We start from the raw sequence: 23480 nt of genomic DNA on the forward strand, positions 1-23480 counted from the left end.
TCCAACACAGGCTGTAACCCAATGCACTGTTCGGCCTTACTGCTGACCAGGAGTACCTCTGTTTTGTCTGGATTCAATTTCAGTTTGTTCGCCCTCATCCAGACCGCCACAGCGACCAAGCTCCAGTTCAGAATCTGAACAGCTCCTTAGTAGCAGGTGGGAAGGAGGGAAAGTGTTAGACGTCATTGGCATACAGGTGACACCGCACCCCAAACTCGGGGTGATCTCCCCCAGCTGCTTCATTCAGATGGTAAATAACATGAGAGACAATATTGAGCCCGGTTGAGCAGGTGTCTCCCAACAACACCACCTGGGAATGACCCTCTAGGAAGGACCAGGTCCACTGCAAAACAGTGTCTCCAAGGCCTATTCCCACTAGGCGTCCCATAAGGATACCGTGGTCAACAGTATCGAAGACCACTGAGAGGTCCAGCAGAACCAACAGTGACACACTCCTCCTGTCTAGCTCCCGATGTACATCATTAACTAAGGCGACCAAGGCTGTCTCGGTTCCATGTCCTGGCCTAAAATCAGACTGCCAGGTCCAGATAATCCGTGTCTTCCAAGAATACCTGGAGTTATGAGGCCACCACCCGTTCCAGGACTTTGTCCAAAAAGGGGAGATTGGAAACAGGCCAATAGTTGACGAATTGAGTGGGATCCAGTGATGGTTTTTTCAACAGCGGTTTTATCACAGTTTGTTTTAAGCTCGCTGGAATGTTACCTTCCTGAAGGGAGGCATTAACCACCACCTTCACCCACTTGGCCAGTCCCCCTCTGGTTTCCTTTAAAAGCCAGGATGGGCAGGGGTCTAGGATCCATGTGGTCGCTCTCATCATTTCAAATATCTTGTACACATCCTCGGGTTTCACCAATTGAAATGAATCCATCAAAATCGGACAAGCAGGTACTTGTGTTACATCCTCAGAGACTGCCGTTAACATGGTGTTAACGGCAGTCTCTTATATATCTGTGGACTAATGTCCAGAGTGGGAGAAAGAACTCTTGTCTGCTGGAGGCCAGTGTGAATGTTGCAATTGGCCACCTTGATTAGTATTGAATGGCCCTGTAGTGTCAAAGTCTGGCTGCCTGCTACCTAGGGGTCCTTTGTTGGGAGTTGTTAGCTGGCCTTGATTGATTCTTGTCTGGAGTTCCCCTGTTTTTTTATGTTGCTCTTTATTTGCTGTCCTGATTTTAGAGTTTTTAATACTGGTAGCCAGATTTTGTTCATTTTCATAGTTTCCTCCTTTCTGTGGGTGAAACGTCAGGAGAGAATACTTCTGGAAATGGCCATACAGCCCAGAAAACACAGCAGCCCGGTGATCCCGTCCATGAAATGCTTCAACAACACATTGATAGGAGTGGGTGCTTCTGTCATTCCTGTTTAAGAAGAATTGAAGTAATATTCATTTTGCAAGTGATGGTGTCCTACACAAACAGCATTTTCTGCACGAGAAACACTGTTTTCTGCTACAGAAAAGTACTATTTTCTGCACAGAAAATACTGGGCTCTTAAAGAAATTGCCATCAAAAAGAAAGAAAGATGATGCCCTTGACACTATTTGGACAGCAATTGAATTCCTGGGTTGGGTTTTTGTTGTTGTTGTTGGTTACAGTAACTATCTTCTGATATCTTCGCTGATTATTAATTGCAGGTATTTATTAGGATAACAATCTTATATTTCCAGTGTAATCCAATTAGAACAAAGACTATTACTGCAGGCGTCAGCCAAACAAGTGATTGCTAATCAAGATTTATAGGTCACCTTTTATTGCTTCTCTGTGGTGCTCGCTGTGTTTAAGCGTCTTGAGCATGGCTTTCTTCCTTTCCTTTGACTGCTACTCAAGTCTGTTAAGAGATAACAAGGAAATTATTCCAGTGAATCAGGTTGCACAGCACTTCCTTTTCAAATAGCTGGCAGAATGGGGGTTCCAAATGAATATTTTAACCTGAAAAGGGATGCCAAAACAGTATGTCTGCAGGTTTCCACTCCATCAAGGAAATGATTGCTGTAAATGGGCCCATTTTGAGAAAAGTGTTTTTATTAGCTATCTGAGTAAGAATGATTATGGAGAGCTCTCTCTGTGAAAGTCCATGACCACATGTGTGTTGGAAAATAATAACTTGTTTTGATGGCAAGAGACATGTTTCGATGCCAAGTTGAGGCCCAAAGTAACAAACTACACACATTCCTTGCTAGTGGGCAAGTCACAGAAAATACTTGACTTTTACTAGTTTAGGAAAGTTACTTGTAGTTGAATAAAATCCTCATGGACAGAAGTCAGTTTAAAAAAGCATTTTTATTCCCATTTTTTGCAGCTATTAAAAACATAATGCCAACAAATTTTGCTGAACAAAGAATTTATGATTCTATGAAGCATTCCCTTTGCACCCCCTTCTCCCATTTTCTGTTAAAGCAATGGGGCAGTAAAGGACCCCTGTATGCCTTTACCCTCTACAACAGTGGTTCTTAACCCATGGGTCCTCAGGTGTTTTGGCCTACAACTCCCAGAAATCCCAGCCAGTTTACCAGCTGTTAGGATTTCTGGGAGTTGAAGGCCAAAACAGCTGGGGACCCACAGGTTGAGAACCACTTCTCTACATACTTTGTCTATAACTTTTCTCATTTTGTCAATCATCCATTGCGGTTGATGTATATATGTGAGCAGCCATGCCATGTGACCAGAGAGTCTTCAACATAAAACACTCCTTCTTTTCATTAGGAGTATGCGTTTTGCATGTGCATTTAAATGTAACTGATGCAACTTCAGTTATGGAATGTGCATACCTTGCCCTGATTTGCTAAAAGTCATCTTAGAGAAACTCAAGCTATTCCACGCTTTCACTTGCAGACTGCTGAAGGAGACTGAGTCTTAACTGAACCAGTCTTCATTTCCCCCAGAATAGGCACTAATACCCTGGGAATGTGCCCCTCATCCAACACATTAGATTCTCTTTGTTTCCTTCATGCATAATTTGTCTCTTTGTCTGTCCATAAATCTAGAACGTTGTTTTGTCTTTGCAAGTCTACCAAGGCTAATACTGACTTCATTACAGTGCAGCAGATACTTTTTTCCATGTGGTATACTTTTCCTGCCCTTTCTCACACAATCAACAAAAGTCAGTACAGTTTAAAGACCTGTGAGGCCTTCTGTGGCACGCAGTGCTCAATACTTGACCTCAGTTAGAGGGTGGGTCGGTTTGTAGCCACCTTTGTGTTTAAACATTGGAATGATATCAATATATACACCCCGCTTATCTTCTTATAGCAACATACCCAGTGTTGGGAGCCTAGCAGATCAAGACTATCTTCAGATGAACACCCCCCAGATGAGCACTCCTGTGACACTAAACAGTGTGGCCCCAGCCAGCAACGGTGGAGCAGGGGTTCTGCCTTCCCCAGCCACTCCTCGCTTCTCCGTGCCTACGCCGCGCACACCTAGGACGCCAAGGACACCTCGAGGTGGGGGCACTGCCAGTGGGCAAGGATCTGTGAAATATGACAGCACGGACCAAGGCTCGCCGGTATCGACCCCCTCTACCACCCGGCCCCTCAATTCTGTGGAGCCAGCAACTGTCCAACCGATTCTAGAGGCCCATAGCCTGTACGTCACACTTATTCTTTCCGACTCAGTGTTGAACATCTTTAAAGACAGTAATTTTGACAGCTGCTGCATTTGTGCATGCAACATGAATATCAAGGGGGCCGACGTGGGGCTGTATATCCCGGATTCATCAAACGAGGACCAGTATCGGTGTACTTGTGGATTTAGTGCAATTGTAAATCGCAAACTAGGGTACAACTCTGGGCTGTTCATTGAGGATGAATTGGATATTTTTGGCAAGACATCAGACATTGGCCAAATTGCAGAGAGGAGGTTGATGATGAGTCAGTCCCCCTTATTGCCTCAGCTGGGAGAGGGATCCAAGAAGGTTCAGGAACTCCCCGTTAACCTTCTCCTCCTCCTTCAAAGTCAGCACAGCCAGCCTTTCACCTCATTGAACTGCTTATACTACATGTCTGCAACTAGCCGGCAAACACTCCCTTATACAAACTGGAACTATGACAGAGTTCGGGCCGAAAGCAATGATTCCTGGGTTGAGTGCTTCAATGCCCTGGAACAAGGCAGGCAGTATGTGGATAATCCTATCGGTGGGAAAGTGGATGAAGCTCTTGTCCGAAGTGCTACGATTCACTCTTGGCCTCACAGTAATGGTATTGTTTTCCTTTTTATTTGGGAAAATGTTCGGGATGCTGGGGTGTTATGCTATTCCAATGAAAAACTGGAAACACATGTGAGCAAAACAGAATTCATACAAATTTTAAGAAATGAGTGAGAAAGAATTGCCAAAATATTTGGTCTTTCTGCTTTTAATACTTTCAATTTCTAGTTTTAATGTTTTTAAAAAACTTTGTTTTAAATATTTTGGAGCCCCCAGTGGCGCAGTGGGTTAAACCGCCAAGCTGCTGAACTTGTTGACCGAAAGGTCGCAGGTTTGAATTTGGGGAGCGGCGTAAGCTTCTGCTGTCAGCCCCAGCTTCTGTCAACCTAGCAGTTCAAAAACATGCAAACATGAGTAGATCAATAGGTACCACTCAAACGGGAAGGTAATGGCGCCCCATGCAGTCATGCTGGCCACATGACCTCAGAGGTGTCTATGGACAACTTCGGCTCTTCGGCTTAGAAATGGAAATGAGCAGCAACCCCCAGAGTCGGACATGACTGGACATGATGTCAGGGGAAAACCTTTACCTTTTTTTACTTTAAATATTTTAAACTCCTGGTCTGTGATCGTAATAATAAAATTCATTCAAAATATTTGAAGGGAGCAGCTCAGCTTAGGTCTGAGGTTAACTTTCCAGTATTTCCAGTTAAAAGGATCAGATGACAGGGGATGGAAAAGACTGCCGATCCCTTGCCAGTATTGCACAACATACTGATCAAAATTAGGTATGTTTCTCTCTGTCCCAGCAAGATCAGGCAGCTGCTATTTATTTTTCAACAGCGTTTTCATGGAAGCAAACAGATCAAGCACATGTGATACCATGAGCTGGCCAGCTGGTTAACATACACACTTCAATTCTGGCAGGCTTTTAAAGAAGAAGGTTTTTAAGTTCAAGTCAGGTTGGAGATGTGGTTTTAGCTTTGAATATACAGGGTTAGTCAAAATGCATAGGCCAATAAGCCATTCAATTGAATGGCTTATTGGCCTATGCATTTTGACTAACCCTGTATTTTAATCTGTTTTAAGGATTTTAACTGTGGGGTATAAATAAACATTACCATAATCACCCTACACTAGAGACCATGGGCAATGGAGCTGACTCCATGAGTGACTCCAGTTGTATTGTTGTTTTGCAGTTCTGGACATCAGCACACTATCCTCCCAGGATGTGGTGCGCATGCTCCTTTCTCTCCAGCCCTTTCTGCAGGATGCCATCCAGAAGAAACGAACTGGCAGGACCTGGGAGACCATCCAGCATGTTCAAGGACCCCTCACTTGGCAGCAGTTCCATAAAATGGCAGGACGTGGTATGATCAACATGTTCATATTCATTAGCTTTGCTTTGCACTAGTGCAAAACATTGCAACTTTCCAGGTTTTTTTTTTATAGATCCCAAGATAGTGCAGATGTGGGATTCGAAACTGCGATCCTCATCAGAAATGATCCTGTTGATTCTTGTGATGGTCATACAATCAACATGCCATAAATTGGCTGCATTAAGCAGGGGTTGTATTGGTTGGGAGAAGAATTGCATTTTCACAGCCATAAAATTCTTATGGTTTCAGAAGTAAGAAGTAATGTTATCAATTTGACTTGTGGAAGATTGAGCCCCACCTGAATTGACACAATTTTCATTATGCATATAATAAAATCTCTTAGAAAGTCCAGCCTGTGTTATCTGATATCAGTCCATGATCAAAGTTCTGTAACTGTCATTTTCATTCAGGTTCAGAAGAATCTCCTGAGCCTCTTCCCATCCCCACATTGCTGGTGGGTTATGACAAGGACTTCCTGACAATCTCTCCGTTCTCCTTGCCTTTTTGGGAGAGGCTACTATTAGATCCATATGGTGGTCATCAAGATGTTGCCTATATTGTGGTGTGTCCAGAAAATGAGGCCTTGCTTAATGGAGCCAAAACTTTCTTCAGGGACTTAAGCACTGTATATGAGGTATGCAGTCTCCACGATTAGGATATGATGTCCCTCCTGCAATTGCATTGTAGAAGAAGCTCTAGCAAAAAAATCCCTTGTTTTCATTGTACCCAAGGGAGTACCTTATCCATAGATACTTTTTATGAAATAGAATGATAGCTGGCACTTGCATGCATAAGTTAATTATGATTATTAGACCAGTATTGTATAGTTTATTTGTGACTGTGCAAAATCAATGTTACATTGTGGAGGGGCTTTCAGTTCACATGTGTATGAGCATTAAACTGAAATAGGGGTCTGATACTCAAATTGATATGGTTAGTTCATTGACTTGTTCATTCTCAGAGACGGCTGCCCGTTTCTCTAGTAGTATTTTAATTATCCACTAGGAAGCAGTAATGATTAAGAGGTGAGGTATGCAAAAGAAACACACATTCAGTTAGTGTTCCCCCAGTTGCAGGCATTTGAGAGACAGAAAGCCTCTGATTTTATTGGAATACACTTCTATTGTTTCATCCAGAGAGAATTTAGAGTGCCTGAGTCCCACTGAAAAGAATGGCACAGAAGCAGAAAGACACACAACTCCCATTAAACTAAAAGTAAAAATATTTTTATGTTGGTTGCAAAGTAGACATATGGACCTCTAGATGTGTGTAGCTATACAGCTGTAACTTTTGCATGTTTTGTGCTACTGCAGTCAGTTTACGTCCTTGTGCCTCTAGATGTGTCGGCTTGGGCAGCATAAGCCCATCTGTAAAGTGTTGCACGATGGGATCATGCAGGTGGGAAAGACGGCTGCCCTGAAACTGACAGATGAGGTGGTGAGCGACTGGTTCAATGCACCCTGGGGCAGTGAAGACACTGACAATCATTCCAAGCTCAAACTTTATGCGCAAGTTTGTCGTCATCACCTAGGTATGTATGCAAAGGTTTCCTATTTTCAGCAGATGTGTGTTGGGAGCCAACTTGTGCTTGAGCCTCTCTGAAAGGTTGACCTGGGAATATGACTATAATATACTTTGAGAAGGGTTCTGAAGAGTAGTTCTTATGGTTGAACAAAATACCTGTCTTGTACAGTCAGCCCTCCACATTCATTGGCATTAGGGATACAGGATTCCTGTGAAAGTGAAAAACCGCCAAAAATGCTATTTTTTACCTGCGAAGACACCTTTTTAAGAATTTATGTGTATTCTAACATGGCTGTATGGTCAATGTCTGCTGGGAGCTAAACATAGGATCTCATTGGAGAACCTCGAGATTCCTACAGAACTGTTCTAAAGATCTCTAGGTCCTCCAGCATGGGTCTCAGCAGTCATTAGTCTTTAAACTAATGAATGAATTCAGAGTGTCCTGTTCCTTGGGTAACACCAGAAGAACGGGTAGGTTTGGCATTCTGGATGCTGAAACAAGAATACACCAGTTCCTGGAGCATTGGGTAAAGTTGGGAACCTACAACTATGTACTCTTCTGACCCTATAAACTATCAATAACAGCTTAAGTCTGTGTTTGCTTCTACTCGTTGCTCTGCAGGAACTTTGCAAAAGTACTTGATTTGTTGAGTGTTGTCCTGCTGATATATTTAAAGTCTCATTTTTTCAGTGTTCTTTCAAAAAGAATGTTCAAGGCTTTCTCTTCAGAACCATCTAATTTCTGTCCATCTGTGTGTTCTTTCAGCACCTTACTTAGCAACTTTGCAACTTGATAGCAGCCTGCTGATGCCACCTAAACAGACTTCGCCATCGAGCCAGGAACGAACAAAACCTGGGCGACCAATGGTCCCCTCCCACTCGACCCCTTTTGCTGTTCCTGGGCCTCCCCCAGTGGGCAGTTCTTTCACTTCGACACCTAGCTCTAGGACCACAAACCTCTCAGTGAGCAGCTCTTCGGCCTCGGGGTCAACAGTGCCGCGGTTGTCAGGATCGTCCTTACCACCCAGTATTAAGCAGGCAAGCTCTACCTCTTCATCTGGGTTCAGTAGTGGCCTACCTCAAGGTCATAACCTAGCTTCTGGGGTAAATCCTACAGAGAGATCCCAAGGAAGTTCAGTCTCAGGAGGAGATGCCGAAGTAGGCCACAACTCATCTCAACAGAATCAAGAAGGGATGGAAAGGTAAATCCAGTGATGGTTTGTTTGACGTTGTTTGTAGGTTGTCTCAGTATATTAAAAGGGACATTAGAAATTTTTCATCATGTTAACCACATCCCAACACATAATTAAGCTTACTCACAGCCATTGATTTCAATAGGTATGGATATATGTAACATCATCATTATCATAATGATGGTGATGATGATGATAGTACCCACCTCTCCAATATAATACATTGATTGATGGCTTTATGTCACCATACATACGTTTTTAGTAAACATTTGATTCCATCTCTTTTTTACAGCACTGCAGAAAGGGAAAGAATGGGAATTTCCCTTGAGCCCGAATCCGTAGATAGTCATGCCTATCCTCCAGCTGTTGTTATTTATATGATAGATCCCTTCACCTACATTGCAGAAGAGGACTCTGCTTCCACCAACCTCTGGCTTTTGGGTCTCATGCGATGTTACACAGAGATGATGGACAGCCTTCCTGAACACATGAGGAATTCTTTCATTCTCCAGGTATTCCTTCCTCCCTAGTTGCATCAGAGTTGCATCAGCGTTGCATCAGCGTTGCATCAGCGTGTGTCTCCAGAGGAGAGCTTTGTGTCCTAGAGACCAATATTATTTTTAGGTTTTCAGCCAAGCAGTGGTCTTGCCAGCTCTTAATGTGCCTTATTTATGTCCATACGGTTGTAGTTTGTTTTTTAAGCACATGGAGTTTTGCCAGCAGAAGCCAAGGCAACAATGCACGATCATTTGAGCACAGCATATTTTCTTTCTTGAGCTACTTTCTGGGAGCACAGTTTGCACTGATACTTCAGGAACAATGTATATTTTATGGATTTATTGTAGCTTTGGAATGGAAGTTAAAATTTATGGCACAGCGCCTCCACACTGCGATCTTGTAGAATAGTGAAATGAAGTTATTGAGCTTATCTCATTTGCTTTGATATTAAGTACAGTAAGACCCCCATATATGAATGGGATACACTCCTGGACTTCGGAATCACAGATAAAAGTGAACTTGTTTAAAAACGAAAGGCTTCTGGCCCAAGAATATAATCTATATAAATAAAAATGTAATGTTCGTTTGTGGGATTAATATAACTCAAAAACCACTGGACAGATTGTCACCAAATTTGACCACAAAACACCTAACCCAAGGAGCGACTATCACTAAAAAAAAAATTGATTTTGTCATTTGGGAGTTGTAGTTGCTGAGATTTTTAGTTAACCTAGAATCAAAGAGCATTCTGAACTCCACCAGTGATGGAATTGAACCAAACGTGGCACACAGGACTCCCATGGCCAACAGAAAACACTAGAAGGGTCTGGTGGGCATTGCCCTTGATTTTGGGAGGTGTAGTTCACCTACATGCAGAGAGCACTGTGGACTCAAACAATGATGGATCTGGACCAAACTTGGCACAAATATTCCATATGCCCAAATATGAACACAGATGGAGTTTGGGGGAAATAGACCTTGACATTTGGGAGTTGTAGTTACTGGGATTTATAGTTCACTTACAATCAAAGAGCATTCTGAACCCCACCAATGACAGAATTGGGGCAAATTTCCCACACAGAACCCCCATGACCAACAGGAAATACTTAAGTCCATCCAGTCCAACTCCCTTCACCAGGGCAAGAAAACGTAATCAAAGCCCTCCTGACAAAGAGCCATCCAGCCATAGATATAGATAGATATATATGATTCACACACAGAGAGATATAGTATCATAGATTTGAAAGGGACCCCTAAAGAAGGACAATGATATGTTGCATGTTCCAGGGTGAGCAAACCAGACACTCTCCACATCAACACTGACAAAGCAACAGCAAGAAATACTGTTTACCCACAAGCAGAAAGAAATTACATATATTAGAAACCAACACTTTCTCATTACTTTATTTTCCAGATCAGCAGACTGGGCCACAGCAATGCATGGCAGGGGGCGGCTAATAATAATAATAATAATAATAATAATAAACAACTTTATTTCTATACTGCCCTATCTCCCCAAAGGAACTCAGGGCTGTTTACAACAGAAAATTGGCAACCGTTCAGTGCTGGTATAACATAACAAAAAGATCAAATCATAAACAATAAAATAAATAATATCAGGTGTACTTATAGAACTCAAAAATAACAAAATTAGAACTTTAAATATATAAATCAAACATTTAGGACATGTTTACTAATAGCTCTAAAAATAGCAAACAATTAAAACATTAAATGTAAAAAGGCATTTACAAGTCAACAGGGCTGAGGTATTGTCTGAGTCAGGGTGTTTAAGGTGCTGGTTGAATTAAAAGTATTATATTGCACAATTCCACAAGTTAAAAAGGACCTATATGGGTCTAGTTCCCACCCCCTCCCCCATCCACCTCCCAGTTTCCTCCCTATACTGTCCAACCCATTCTTTATGCCCTCACAGAGATTCCCAGATCCCCGCAATTAAGGAATCCTGTGGATACTGTTTAGGCACAAGAATGCAACCCAGGTCTTTGTGTGGGGTATAAACTGTGGTAAGAGGTCCTTGGGGAGTCAGATGGGGGTGTTTTTTTTCTCGTGATGGCGAGAGGTCTCTAACCATGTTGGTAAAAGTCCTATAGTGCCAAGATCTTGCTGATTGGCTTAACATAGTTGGATTGCACATAAACCCAGAGCCTCAAGCTTGTCTAGTCCACAGGCCTTGCCCGACCCACCCCGACCCAGAACCCAGATCCAAACTAAAATAGCCCAACCCACCCTGAACCCAAAAAGACCCTCCAAGACCCAAAAAACCTTGCAAATTGCAGTGGTAAAACTCTCTGAACCCAAAAAAACTCTAACAAAGGAGATGGTAAGACTCTAATACAAACACCACCCACTGCATGTCTGCAAGACAGGGTGGAACAGAAGGCCAGTAATGGCTGTTTTATCTGCTGCTGGCTTCAGGTGAGATGGCAGAGCTGTGTGGGCCATGCCCAGTAATGTTTGGTGACCAAAGTTCTAGAGTTCTCACCCTCTGCTTGCCTCTGCCGCTCAGCAAAGCCTGACAAAGTTCTTGACATCCAGCGTTCCCTCTGTATACACTTATTTCATACTTTTGTGTAAGAGCAGTTCCATCATCTTGAATCCCTACCTATACTTAGAAATGCCCAGACACAGCTTTCTCACTGCGTATTCTGCTTGTGATAATTAAGCTTTAAAATGTAGCTTTATGGGGATCCTTTTGATAGCTTTGAAGTTAAAAGAGCATGTGTGCACTGATGAAAATTGCTTCTGAATTACTTTAGTGGCATAATGGAGCTCCTTCCCTGACTGTAGATTGTCTCTTGATCATTGTAAATACCGTATCAGAAACATGTTTTTGTGAACTTTCCCATGGTCATGGAAGTCTAGAGTGGTGTTGCCTTGTTTTTTGTTTTTTGTTTTTTTTTGGGGGGGGGGGAACTATGAGGCTTACTTGGAACACTGCCCTCTCCTCAGCAAGATGTCATTGACTGTTGTGTCCCAGGATAGCGTGTCTCTGTAGTCTCTGAGCTTCTTCCAGTCCCGCATTTTGGATTAAAATGTTTTATGGGTATGTCTTAAGTATATGATCTGTGAAGGAGTCTCAAATTGAGCCTTCTAATTTTGACTGTGTTCTCCCTCCATCACGTTCTAGATTGTGCCTTGCCAAAACATGCTGCAAACCACGAAGGGTGAGCAGGTCCTTTACGTTCAGCACTTGAAGTCCCTGGCATTCTCCGCCTACTGCCAGTGCCGGCGACCACTGCCCACCCAGAACCACATTAAGTCTCTGACAGGCTTTGGGCCCGCTGCCAACACTGAGACAACTCTCAAGAACCCTGAGGTAAAAACACTTCAACCCAGAGAAGTCCAGGGATGGCTGTGTGTCTCTCCAAAAAGACAGAGATTTGCACTTTTTTTCTATATCAGGAGCGTCTGCAAGGACGTTGCTCAAGGGACACTTGGATGTTTTGATGTTTTACTATCCTTGTGGGAGGCTTCTCTCATGTCCCTGCATGGGGAGCTGGAGCTGACAGAGGGAGCTTATCTGCACTCTCCCCGGATTCGAACCTCCAACTTGTTGGTCCTCAGTCTTGCCGGCACAAGGGTTTAACCTATTGTGCCACTGGGGCCTCCAAATTCAGTAATTCAGAGATTTGCACTGAATCTACATCACCTTTTTCTACTTACGTTGCCATGAAGAACAAATAGGGCGGAGGAAATAATCCACACAACTGGACATTGCTTGAGAAAACCAAACTACTTACGCTACCAAACCTGTTTCTATGTGTGAAACAGCTGGATTTGCAGAGCACATTTCCCCATTTTGATTTCCGAAGCCTCAATACAGAATGATTATTTTTTGATGTTGCTAAATATCTTAAGGCTTCTGAGGCAAACACACACATGAGATTTTCAGATTCTCAGCTCTCTTAGAGCAATAAAAAAAATGCTAGCTAGAGTTTTTGCAGGTGCATCATTATTGTTATTGTCATCATCATCAGCATCATCTATTTATATAACACCATTGCTGTACATAGCACTTTACAAGTGAAAGAACAAAGTGCCTCCAGGCTTACAATCTAATTGTAGACATGGCACAAAAAGAAGAAGCAAATACTGCCTCTTCTACTCTCCCTCCAAGGCCAAAGCAGTTGCAGTCGGGATGGATCTAGATGTTGTGGAGCTGTGCCTGCCTCTTCTTCTCTCCCTCTGAATTACTGAAGTAAGATAGGGTATGGAGCACACAGGCTGTATGTTCATTCTTAGTGGGTTCAAGTAACTTCTTACAGTCAGGAGCTTCCATGAAGTAGCTTCTGCATGTAGATCTTGATCTATTGTCACCTTGAATCCTGGGCGTATCCAACAGTTGGCTGCCATTTCTACTTCACCTAGATAGGTTGATACAAGTTGTGCCTGTAAAAGAGTTACATTATCATTGACACTGGCTACATCTCATACTACTGTTATTTCTAAAATCTGTATGTATTGTCCTTTTTCTACAGTGGCCCAGCCCCATTCAGCTGTACTCTCCACCATTTATACTGGCTCCCATCAAGGACAAACAGACAGAGTTGGGGGAGACCTTTGGAGAAGCCAGCCAGAAATGCAACGTGCTTTTTGTTGGGTATTGTTTGTCTCACGATCAACGCTGGCTCCTGGCTTCCTGCACCGACACCCATGGCGAGTTGCTGGATACCTGTGTGATCAACATTTATCTGCCAAACAGGTAGGGTAGAACGCTAGCCCACTGACAAACAAAAAGTTTCAGGTCCAGTCCTTGACATTTTCATTTAAAGTGATCAAGTATTTTAGATCACTGCCAGTTGGAGAAGAAAGTTCAAGATGCAATGGACCACTGGTCTCAGACTCAGTTTAAGGCCTCTTCATATATTCCAATTTTCATTTGCACATGTGACAAGAAATAATCCATGCAAATGAGTGAAATCACTTTAAATTGCTATTTTTAAAAGATGTAAGATGGTGCTGAAGGGGACTTTTCTTCTCTAGGAGAAATTAGAAGACCAGGTCTGGTGAATCAAGGATCCAACTTTATTGAGGGAAAGAAATGCATTTCAGCCTCCCCCCCTTGACAGACCAGAGACTGAAGAGAATGGGAGCCCTGAGCTCATACATTGTAATATAGCTTGCCAAAGTTGCCAACTCACCACTGCAAAGCCTATTTGATGGGAAAAGTCAACAAAGCTAGACATGCAATAGAAGTTTTGATTTCAAAGCATCAGTTGGTCATGTACAGCCTCCTGTAATTTATTTATTATTATTTACCGTAAGATAAACAATAATATCGGTTCTTGCTATATAACTCATTCATCAGTGTCTTGGTATCATAGTATACCAAAATATACCATGTAACTTTCACAGTGTCAACTTATTCTTTAGGAGGAAGACCAGGACAGTACAGAAGCATTTTTGTTAGCTTAGCCCATGTGAAGCCATGCCTGTTTCCCCTTCATTCCCCTCTTTTTCAGTTCAAAGAACTGAAATCTAATCCATTTTATGATCCAGGGATCCCATTCTTTTCAGATTCTGGTCTGTCAGGGTGGGCAATTCCCCTTCAATGCTTTATAAATACCCTACATACTCAGAAATTTTAGTAAAGAAAATCAGTCCATAAAACCTGGGTCAACCTATCAGTGGGTCATTAGTTGTTGTTTTTTAAATGTGGGAGTTGGGAGTTCCCTGCAGGGCATGGAGGTCCCTAATGGGGTCCATGGGCTGCATTTTCCAAACCCATGTATTCAGTTGGAAAGCTTTGGGGGTTTCCTGAAGGGACTCATGGTGGCCAATGAAAGGTGTAGCTCATAGACTGCATCTTCCTCAGCCACATTCTACAGTGGATAATTAAGTATGTGATGTTATTTTATGTGCTATGTTTAATAATATTTAATGTTTTATCAGGGGAGGGTCAATTTTGATGTTTTATACTGATTTTTATTGATGGCATTGAATTGTTGCTAACACTGTGAACTGCCCTGAGTCCCCTTTGGGGTTGAGAAGGGTGGTATACAAATACCGCAAATAAATAAATAAACAAATAAATAGTCTATTTAATCAGATGCCATTGAAGAACAGTGGAATACCCCAGTGTAAGAATATTTTTGCTGTCTTTTTTTCTGCCATAGATCAAAGAGAAGCAAAGTTTCGCCCCGTAAAATTGGCTTGCAGAAGCTGTGGGAATGGTGCACAGGGATCATCCAAATGTCATCACTACCTTGGAGAGTTGTGATTGGCCGACTTGGACGCCTTGGTCATGGGGAGCTGAAAGGTAATATAGGCCATGAGCATTTATTTGTACTTTAAGCAACAGCATTACTATTATTACTACTACTACTAGTAGTAGTAGTAGTACTACTACTACTACTACTAAGACTGGGTGGCCATCTGTTGGGGGTGCTTCGATGAATGGAACTATGCACCTTATATGTTTTTAATTTGTATACTGTTTGATGCATTTTATTGATTAACTGTTAATCATTTTAAATGTGGGATATGTTTTTACTACTTACGGTTGGTTTTTACCGGCATTGAATTCTTGCCGGAGCTGTAAGCTACCTTGAGTTCCCTCAAGTGAGAAAGGCGGCATAAACATGAAGTGAATAAATAAATAAATTATGCTTTTCATGCATGGCAGAAGGGAGTTGAATTGGATGCCCCTTGGGGTTGCTCCTATTGTTGTTGTTGTTGTTGTTGTTATTACAAAGACTGGGTGGCCGTCTTTTGGGGGTGCTTTGATTGTGCTTTTCATGCATGGCAGAAGGGAGTTGAACTGGATGTGCCCTTGGGTTGCTCCTATTATTGTTGTTGTTGTTGTTGTTATTATTATTATTACAAAGGCTGGGTGGCCATCTGTTGGAGGTGCTTTGATTGTGCTTTTCCTGCATGGCAGAAGGGGGTTGGATTGGATGGCTTCTGGGGTTGCTCTTATTACTGATACACACACACACATACATTATATATAATATAATGTATAAAGGTAAGGGTTTCCCCTTGACATTAAGTCTAGTCGTGTTCAACTCTGGGGGTTGGTGCTCATCTCAATTTCTAAGCCAAAGAGCCAGCATTGTCCGTAGACACCTCCAAAGTCATGTGGCCAGCATGACTGCATGGAGTGCCGTTACCTTCCCGCAAAAGCGGTATCTATCGATCTACTCACATTTGCATGTTTTCGAACTGCTAGGTTGGCAGAAGCTGGGGCTAAAGTGGGAGCTCACCCTGCTCTCTGGATTCGAACCGCTAACTTTTTGGTCAGCAAGTTCAGCAGCTCAGTGGTTTAACCTGCTGCAGCACCGGGGGCTCAAAATATAATGTATAATGTAATATATAAACATTTCTTGGGGCTCCACGAGAAACATTTCCTTCAACAAGGGCTCAGCGGCTGAAAAAGTCTGAGAACCCCTGCTGTATATGCAGCAGGACTGGAAACTTGAGTAGGATGGATAGGGAAACGTGTGGGAAACTGCAGAGGTATGGCTCATACTTCCAGGGTGGGGTCCCTCGCCAAGGGAGAGATTGAACAGTTCTGAGGTTTATCTTTTGAATGACAAAATGATCTCCAAGGGACCAGCTGCATTTTCCTCTTGTGCTTTCTTTTTTCAGATTGGAGCATCCTGCTTGGCGAGAGTTCACTGCAGACAATCAGCAAGCAGTTGAAGGAGGTGTGTCGAATGTGTGGCATCTCCTCGACCGACTCTCCTTCAATTCTCAGTGCCTGTTTGGTGGCTATGGAACCCCAGGGGTCATTTGTTGTGATGCCAGGTAATGTAGGCACAACTGTCTGCCAGTAATGTTACGTGCACTAATATCCCCGCCTCTTTGCTATGTCTTTGTTGTTTTGTGTTCCAAACAACACTTACTTTGCTTCTTGGTGTATCTATGGCATATGCTGAAGGACTCATATTGTATGATAAACACTGTGAGATGGTACAGTCTTGAGTTGGGAAGAAGGAAGCCCCCCCCCCCCCTTCATTACTTTGTGGTTCATTTGGCCTGCATCAATAGGAGCATAGTGTCTAGATCTAGGGAAGTAATGCTACCCCTCTATTCTGCCTTGGTTAGACCACACTTGGAATATTGTGTCCAATTCTGGGCACCACAATTCAAGAGAGATATTGACAAACTAGAGTGTGTCCAGAGGAGGGCGACTAAAATGATCAAGGGTCTGGAGAACACGCCCTATGAAGAGCGGCTTAAAGAGTTGGGCATGTTTAGCCTGAAGAAGAGAAGGCTGAGAGGATACATGATAGCCATGTATAAATATGTGAGAGTAAGTCACAGAGATGAGGGAGCAAGCTTGTTTTCTGCTGTCCTGGAGACTAAGACCCGGAACAGTGGCTTCAAACTACAAGAAAGGAGATTCCATCTGAACATTAGGAAGAACTTCCTGACTGTGAGAGCTGTTCAGCAGTGGAACTCTCTGCCCCGGAGTGTGGTGGAGGTTCCTTCTTTGGAAGCTTTTAAACAGAGGCTGGATGGCCATCTGTCAGGGATGCTTTGAATGCAATATTCCTGCTTCTTGGCAGGGGGTTGGATTGGATGGACCATGAGGTCTCTTCCAACTCTATGATTCTATGATTATTTGCAGTCTGAGGGCTTGTCTAACTGGACTTTACCCTGGCTCCAACCAGATGTCCTTTCTGGGCATAGTCACAATGTCGGAGACTTCTGGTTGGTAATGCAAGGTAAAACTGGTTAACTTGGTTAGGGTTAAGACTTCAAGCAGTTGGGGAATGGTCTAGAGTAGACAGTTTTCAAAGACCAAAACATAGACAGGCAAACTAGCAGCTGGTTACCAGCAAGGCTGCATTTTGAAGGTCCAAGTCATAGTTTCAGACCTCTGGGAGAATATTAAGAGCCCATTCCCATTTGTGCCTAGTACTAATATTGCTTGTCCTCAGTTCATGTCTTGACTCACTCTGTTTTTGATGATGCCTTAATCAGTCTGACTCATGGTGAGTTTCCTTTGTGTCACTTCAAAGATGCTGTTACCATGGGATCTGTCTTTGGCCGCAGCACTGCTCTCAATTTGCAGTCATCCCAGCTGAATACGCCGCAGGATGCCTCTTGCACACACATCTTAGTCTTTCCCACCTCCGCAACCATCCAGGTTGCTCCAGCCAATTATCCTAATGAGGACGGGTTCAGCCCCAATAATGGTAAGTCAGTTACTAAGCCAAAGGTAAGGGTGAGTTTGAAAAAGTTACTTTTTGGATTACAACGCCCATTGTCTGGGGAATTCTGGGGATTTTAGTCCTAAAGGTCACTTTTCTAAATTTGATTCTGTCCTGTCTTGTCCTATAATATGAGGTCAAAATGTTTCTGCATTATGTCACTGGTAAGTCCTTTGTATTTAGGGACAGGAGAATTATGACATTGAAAATGGAAGCTTCCTTTGTCATTGACTGTGAGGTGTCCTCTGGAGATTGGATCACCCTTTTCTGTTCAGTCGATTCTTTTGCTGTATGTTCTTCTCATTTAGGATGCAAAACGAACCAAGAGTGGACTGTATTCTTCAATTGAGCCTGCTTCTTCGTTTGTTGCTGATTGTCACATGACCCCAAACGCCATGTTTCTTATCCACAGCTTTTGTTCTCTTCTCGAGATATGGTGTATTTTGGTTTCCTGCCGACATCTATGTTCCATATCTCGTTCATTATTTTTTCCCTTATATGTCTAATTTTTTACTAAATTTCCCTGTTTTTTGTATAATAGCACTGAAATGGTAAAAGTCTGTACTACTTCAATACTATAATACTAAGATTTTTTTATCATCTCAGAAGCGACTTGAGATACTGCAAGTTGCTTCTGGTGTGAGAGAATTGGCCATCAGCAGAGACATTACCCAGGGGATGCCCTGATGTGTTACCATCCTGTTGGAGGCTTCTGTCATGTCCCTGCATTGGAAGCTGGAGCTGATAGATGGGAGCTCACCCCACCTTGCGGATTCGAACCTCCGACCTTCAGTCAGCAGTTCAGCTGGCACAAGGGTTTAACCCATTGCGCCACCGCAGCTCCTAATACTAAGATTGATGATGAGAAGAAACATAATGATTGGAAATGTAATAAGGGAATAAAGCTTAGTGGAAAACCACTAAAAGACCCCTGGCACAAGAAAGGAAGAACCCAGTGTTTCTCTACTAGATACAATAGAACCAGAAAATGTGCAGCAGATACAGGCCACAGAGTTATTGTTGAGTTAAGACAATTTTCTCAAACAGAGGATGGATAAGGTTCTTTATAACTCTTCATCTCCAAAGCGGCTATGAAAAAGTGGATCCTTGTTGGATTGCAACAACAGCTTCAAAATTTAATTAGCTTACTCCACAAAATCTTCTTTTGTTAGGGATTTTCTAAACTACTCTGGATCAAGGAGCTTGAAGAATGAGAGTTATTTTACTAGAAACTGAGTTGAAGTTTGAAGGGGACCATATTGAATTAAGGAGTCTGATTTTGATCTGCTGCTGGAATTTAAATGGCCTCACAAGCAACACATACATATAGGTTGATACCCTTTTACAGCCTGTGACTCCCTTCTGAACACAGCAGTTCCAAATATTTAACTGGCATTAACTTGCCCTTTAGGGTTTTGCATGCTAATTGGAGTAATAGTCCCAAAAGGGTGTTAGATATAATTTTCTCAACTCTTGCTCCTTGATTAATAATTAAAACACCTCTGTTGCTCTGTTTGGAAGAGGAGGAACTGCACTGATTCTTGACTGCACTGATTCTTTTTTGGTTGTTGTATATCCATCATTTTTGATTCCCCACTTCATATGCTTTGGAAAAGGAAGAACTGTTTACCAAATATTAAGACATTCTTTTTCCAATTCAACTCCAAATTGGAAAATATTCTGTTATTGAGCAAGAGTTTACTGCTGCCAACATCCGTTCCGGCAGTGACACGGAATGGAAACAAATATGTGAATTTATGCAAATAATGCATAAAATCATCTGAAGCAACACAGGAAGATTGCCTGAAAAGCCGAATACACAGCTACATGATATTCTTAATGCACTTCATTTGAAGGCCTGCATAATTCTAGTCCAAAAAGAAATGGGGATTTTGAGAAGAGAGCTGCAAAAAGGCTGATTTTTTTAAAGTCGGTTTTTAGGAAGAGAAGACAATATAAAAGAGTAAGGAGTTTTTGCTCAGCCCTGGTTTAATATTTGTTCTTACACCTAAAATGCACCTGATAGGTTAGGGACCCAAGTACAGTAGAGTCTCGCTTATCCAACAGAAAATTGGATAAGCGAAAATGTTGGATGATAAGGAGGGATTAAGGAAAAGCCTATTAAATGTCAAATGATTTTACAAATTTTTTTTGGTCGTGTCAGGAGAGACTTGAGAAACTGGAAGTCGCTTCTGGTGTGAGAGAATTGGCCGTCTACAAGGACGTTGCCCAGGGGACGCCTGGATGTTTTTGATGTTTTTACCATCCTTGTGGGAGGCTTCTCTCATGTCTCTGCATGGGGAGCTGGAGCTGATAGAGGGAGCTCATCCACACTCTCCCTGGATTCGAACTTGCAACCTGTCGGTCTTCAGTCCTGCCGGCACAGGGTTTTAACCCACTGTGTCACCGGGGGCTCCACAAATTAATTTTACAAATAAAGCACCAAAACAACATGTTTTACAGCAACTCGAGAGAAAAAGCAGTTCAATAAACGGTAATGTTATGTAGTAATTACTGTATTTACAAATTTAACAGCTGTGGATCCGGGCGGGATGCAGACTTCGCTGGATAATACAGAACATTGGATGAGCGAAGGTTGGATAAGCGAGACTCTACTATAATGGCTTTTGTAGTGCTGTTTGATAAGGCCACAAGTCCTCCCTCATTGATATGCATCGTAAAAAAAAAAATTGCTATCACATTTTAAAAAAATACACAGAACCATAATATAGAATCATAGAATTGTGGAGATGGAAGAAACCACGAGGGCCATCCAAGTTCAATTCCCTGCTGTGTATCTCCATGAAATAGTCTCCCAGGCAAAGTTGTGTCTTGTTTGTTGTGATTTGAGATTGCCTTTCATCTGACACTTAAGTTCAAACAAAAAGTAGGGGAAATTGTGAGGTGGGACAGAATGTATTTTGCTGCTTAAACACAGATTCATTACACATGCAAATTAACAAGAAAGGCAAAGAAAAGATTGAGCCAGACTATTGAGTAAGACAAAGGTAAATTAAAAAGAGATTCAGAGAGACCAATTCAGGTGACCAACAGCAACCATCTATTCCTCATCAAAGCTCTTTCATACTTAGCTAACACATGAAGAGATGCTGGAAGAGGTAGACAGTCCATTCAACCTCACATAATTCTTCCCAGGAAGTAGTGTGCTTGGAGAATGCTGATGATTTTGTTGCCCCAGACTCCACAATAGAGCTTGATTGTTCGTCAGGTCTAACAGCTCTCCTCCTACTCATGTTACCTTGGTGTTTCTTTATGTGGCCATACTGAAGAGGCACTGTCTGGCTTTTTTCAACTTCTTTTGAATGTCTGGATCAATCCAAAGTGTTTTGGATTGTGCTTTTTTCACTCTAGAACTGAAACGAGGCAATCAAATCCAGACCACATACAAATCAGTTCCAATCAGCCCAATTGTTATTCGGGCAAATTGATTGCGTGGTCCTAGCTGAAAGTCTGTCAAGCCAATTTCGTCCATTTCCAGACAGTTTGATTTAAAAACTGGAAACAACTGAGAGATCAGATGAGCAAATGAGGGAACAGATGAGCAATCGTGATCCCAATGAATTTAATCAGACTGAGGCTTTACATGCAGACGTTATAGTTTCATAAGCACCAACTCTCAAATATTAGGCTGTGCAACAGATTCAGCCAAATCTTGAGTCACATCAGTTGCATTTGAAAGAATTTGTCTAAGGATTAGATTGTTTCAGATCAATTCATTATCAAAATGGAAGAGTCTAAAGCAATTTGGGCAAATCTTGAGATTTAGGAGATAAAAATGAGTGGAAACAAAGCAGAGTGTGCCTGCATCACAACCATATAAGGAAAATGCCAAGGTAGAGAGGAACTGGGTTTTGTAGAGGAGAACTCGGCTTTTCCTTGTTGATGGATCTAGAGTTCAAAAAATATCACCACTTTCCTGCAGCTGCAGGAAGGCATTGTGTTTGGTCACTGACATCAATATCTCTTGCATCTCTTTTTTCATTTACCACACTCTTAGGGCCCTTTCACACAGCCCTATATCCCAGAATATCAAGGCAGAAAATCCCACAATATTTGCTTTGAACTGAGTCATCTGAGCCCACACCCGGATAATGTGGGATTTTCTGCCTTGATATTCTGGGATACAGAATGTGGAAGGACTCTCAGTAGCGCATTGTTGAAAGAGCTGTGATGAGGCTTTGGTTGTTACCTGAGCTTGGTCTCTCTCTGAGTTTTGTCTTTTAATTTCACAACCAAATTAATGGAGGTGTGTGAAGAAACACAGAAAAACTAGATGTCTTGGTCTTCTGTTGCCTGCCAAGAAGAATACCAGCAGTCCTGATTTCTGCATGTTGATTTGAATCTGTGGTCCAGATTAGGTCCAACTGGATCTGATTTTTTTTTTAAAGTAAACCCCATTCAGGAATGGCTCCTTCTTTGTTGGCAGAGAATGGCACATTACGGTCTTAAATTTATTGGTGTCTGTAGAGAAGGAGAAATCCATAGCCACGTTTGCAGTAGCTCTCTTTCTATCTGGTCTTAGAGCTGTATCGGGAAATGAACCAATAGGAGGAGTAAGGGATCCGGTTTTTAACCAACATGGAAGTCATGTGATCTTTTGCTTTGTCTGTTAAGGTTGGCCCCTTCATAGTAAGTCTAAGCCCCCTTCAACACAGCTGAATAAAATCCACACTATCTGATTTGAACTGGGTTATATGGCAGTATAGACTAAGATAATCCAGTTCAAATCAGATAATGTTGATTTTCTGCTTTGATAACCTAGTGAACCGTTTCCAAGATAATCCGGATCACAAAAGATAACATTACTGATCTTTTCTTTTGCTCTTCCCTCTCTTTTGAGATGACATGTTTGACCTTCCATTCCCGGATGATATGGATAATGACATTGGGATTCTAATGACCGGGAATCTTCATTCATCTCCAACTTCATCTCCTGTCCCTTCCCCTTGCTCTCCTGGTATTGGAGTAGGCCCATCTTTCCAGCATAGTCGGGTAAGTGGCCTTTGCTTCAATTTAGGCAATCCTTAATGTTTTGGAACAGAAATTCTCCAGGTGCTGAAATGTTTTGCAGGTCTTGTTTCCTTAGTCTCCAGCTCAACAGTGTTCTGTAAAGTGGCTTTTAAGAAGCCAGTTTCAGTATCAAAGCTTATTGAACGTGTTAATTAATTTTGTTAATTCCAGAAAGGAAAGAGGTTGGCATTTTTTTTCTTCAGTTAAAAGGTTTAGCATAATGTTGGAAGCGTTTAGCAGAGCTTCTAACTTGAAATGTTTGTGTTAGGTTACATTTCACGGGGCTGTTATGTATGCCCATCATCCTTCCCTTGGCAAACTCACAGAACCAAATAGCAGCAGCTTGATGTTTAGAGTCCTCAAAAAAGGAAAAGGAAAATATTGTTGCTTCATTTGCTCTTGAAAGATAAAAGGGACGATAAACTTGATGCAGAACTTTTGATACTATGTTTCTGATTAATAATAATAATAAATAATAAAATTTTATTTATACCCCGCCACCATCTCC

The 23480-nt window shown here is 42.1% G+C and overlaps 1 protein-coding gene across 2 annotated transcripts in view; it reads left to right on the forward strand.

Moving 5' to 3' along the window:
• The window catches only part of MED13L (mediator complex subunit 13L), a 149448-nt gene that overhangs the window by 119573 nt on the left and 6395 nt on the right, over window positions 1–23480 (forward strand). Inside the window, exons 17-28 of one of the 2 annotated variants that reach the window (XM_060785459.2) lie at window positions 3271–4217; window positions 5365–5535; window positions 5955–6178; window positions 6883–7075; window positions 7835–8270; window positions 8554–8773; window positions 11908–12096; window positions 13259–13482; window positions 14897–15039; window positions 16371–16529; window positions 17750–17926; window positions 22803–22954. In XM_060785459.2, the coding sequence (XP_060641442.2) occupies window positions 3271–4217; window positions 5365–5535; window positions 5955–6178; window positions 6883–7075; window positions 7835–8270; window positions 8554–8773; window positions 11908–12096; window positions 13259–13482; window positions 14897–15039; window positions 16371–16529; window positions 17750–17926; window positions 22803–22954 (3235 nt within the window). Of the gene's footprint in view, window positions 1–3270; window positions 4218–5364; window positions 5536–5954; window positions 6179–6882; window positions 7076–7834; window positions 8271–8553; window positions 8774–11907; window positions 12097–13258; window positions 13483–14896; window positions 15040–16370; window positions 16530–17749; window positions 17927–20476; window positions 22342–22802; window positions 22955–23480 lie in introns of those variants that run through there. The other variant, XM_067473261.1, reaches the window with a different exon arrangement.

The sequence above is a fragment of the Anolis sagrei genome, chromosome X, assembly GCF_037176765.1.
Source record: "Anolis sagrei isolate rAnoSag1 chromosome X, rAnoSag1.mat, whole genome shotgun sequence".
Classification (NCBI taxonomy): domain Eukaryota; kingdom Metazoa; phylum Chordata; class Lepidosauria; order Squamata; family Dactyloidae; genus Anolis; species Anolis sagrei.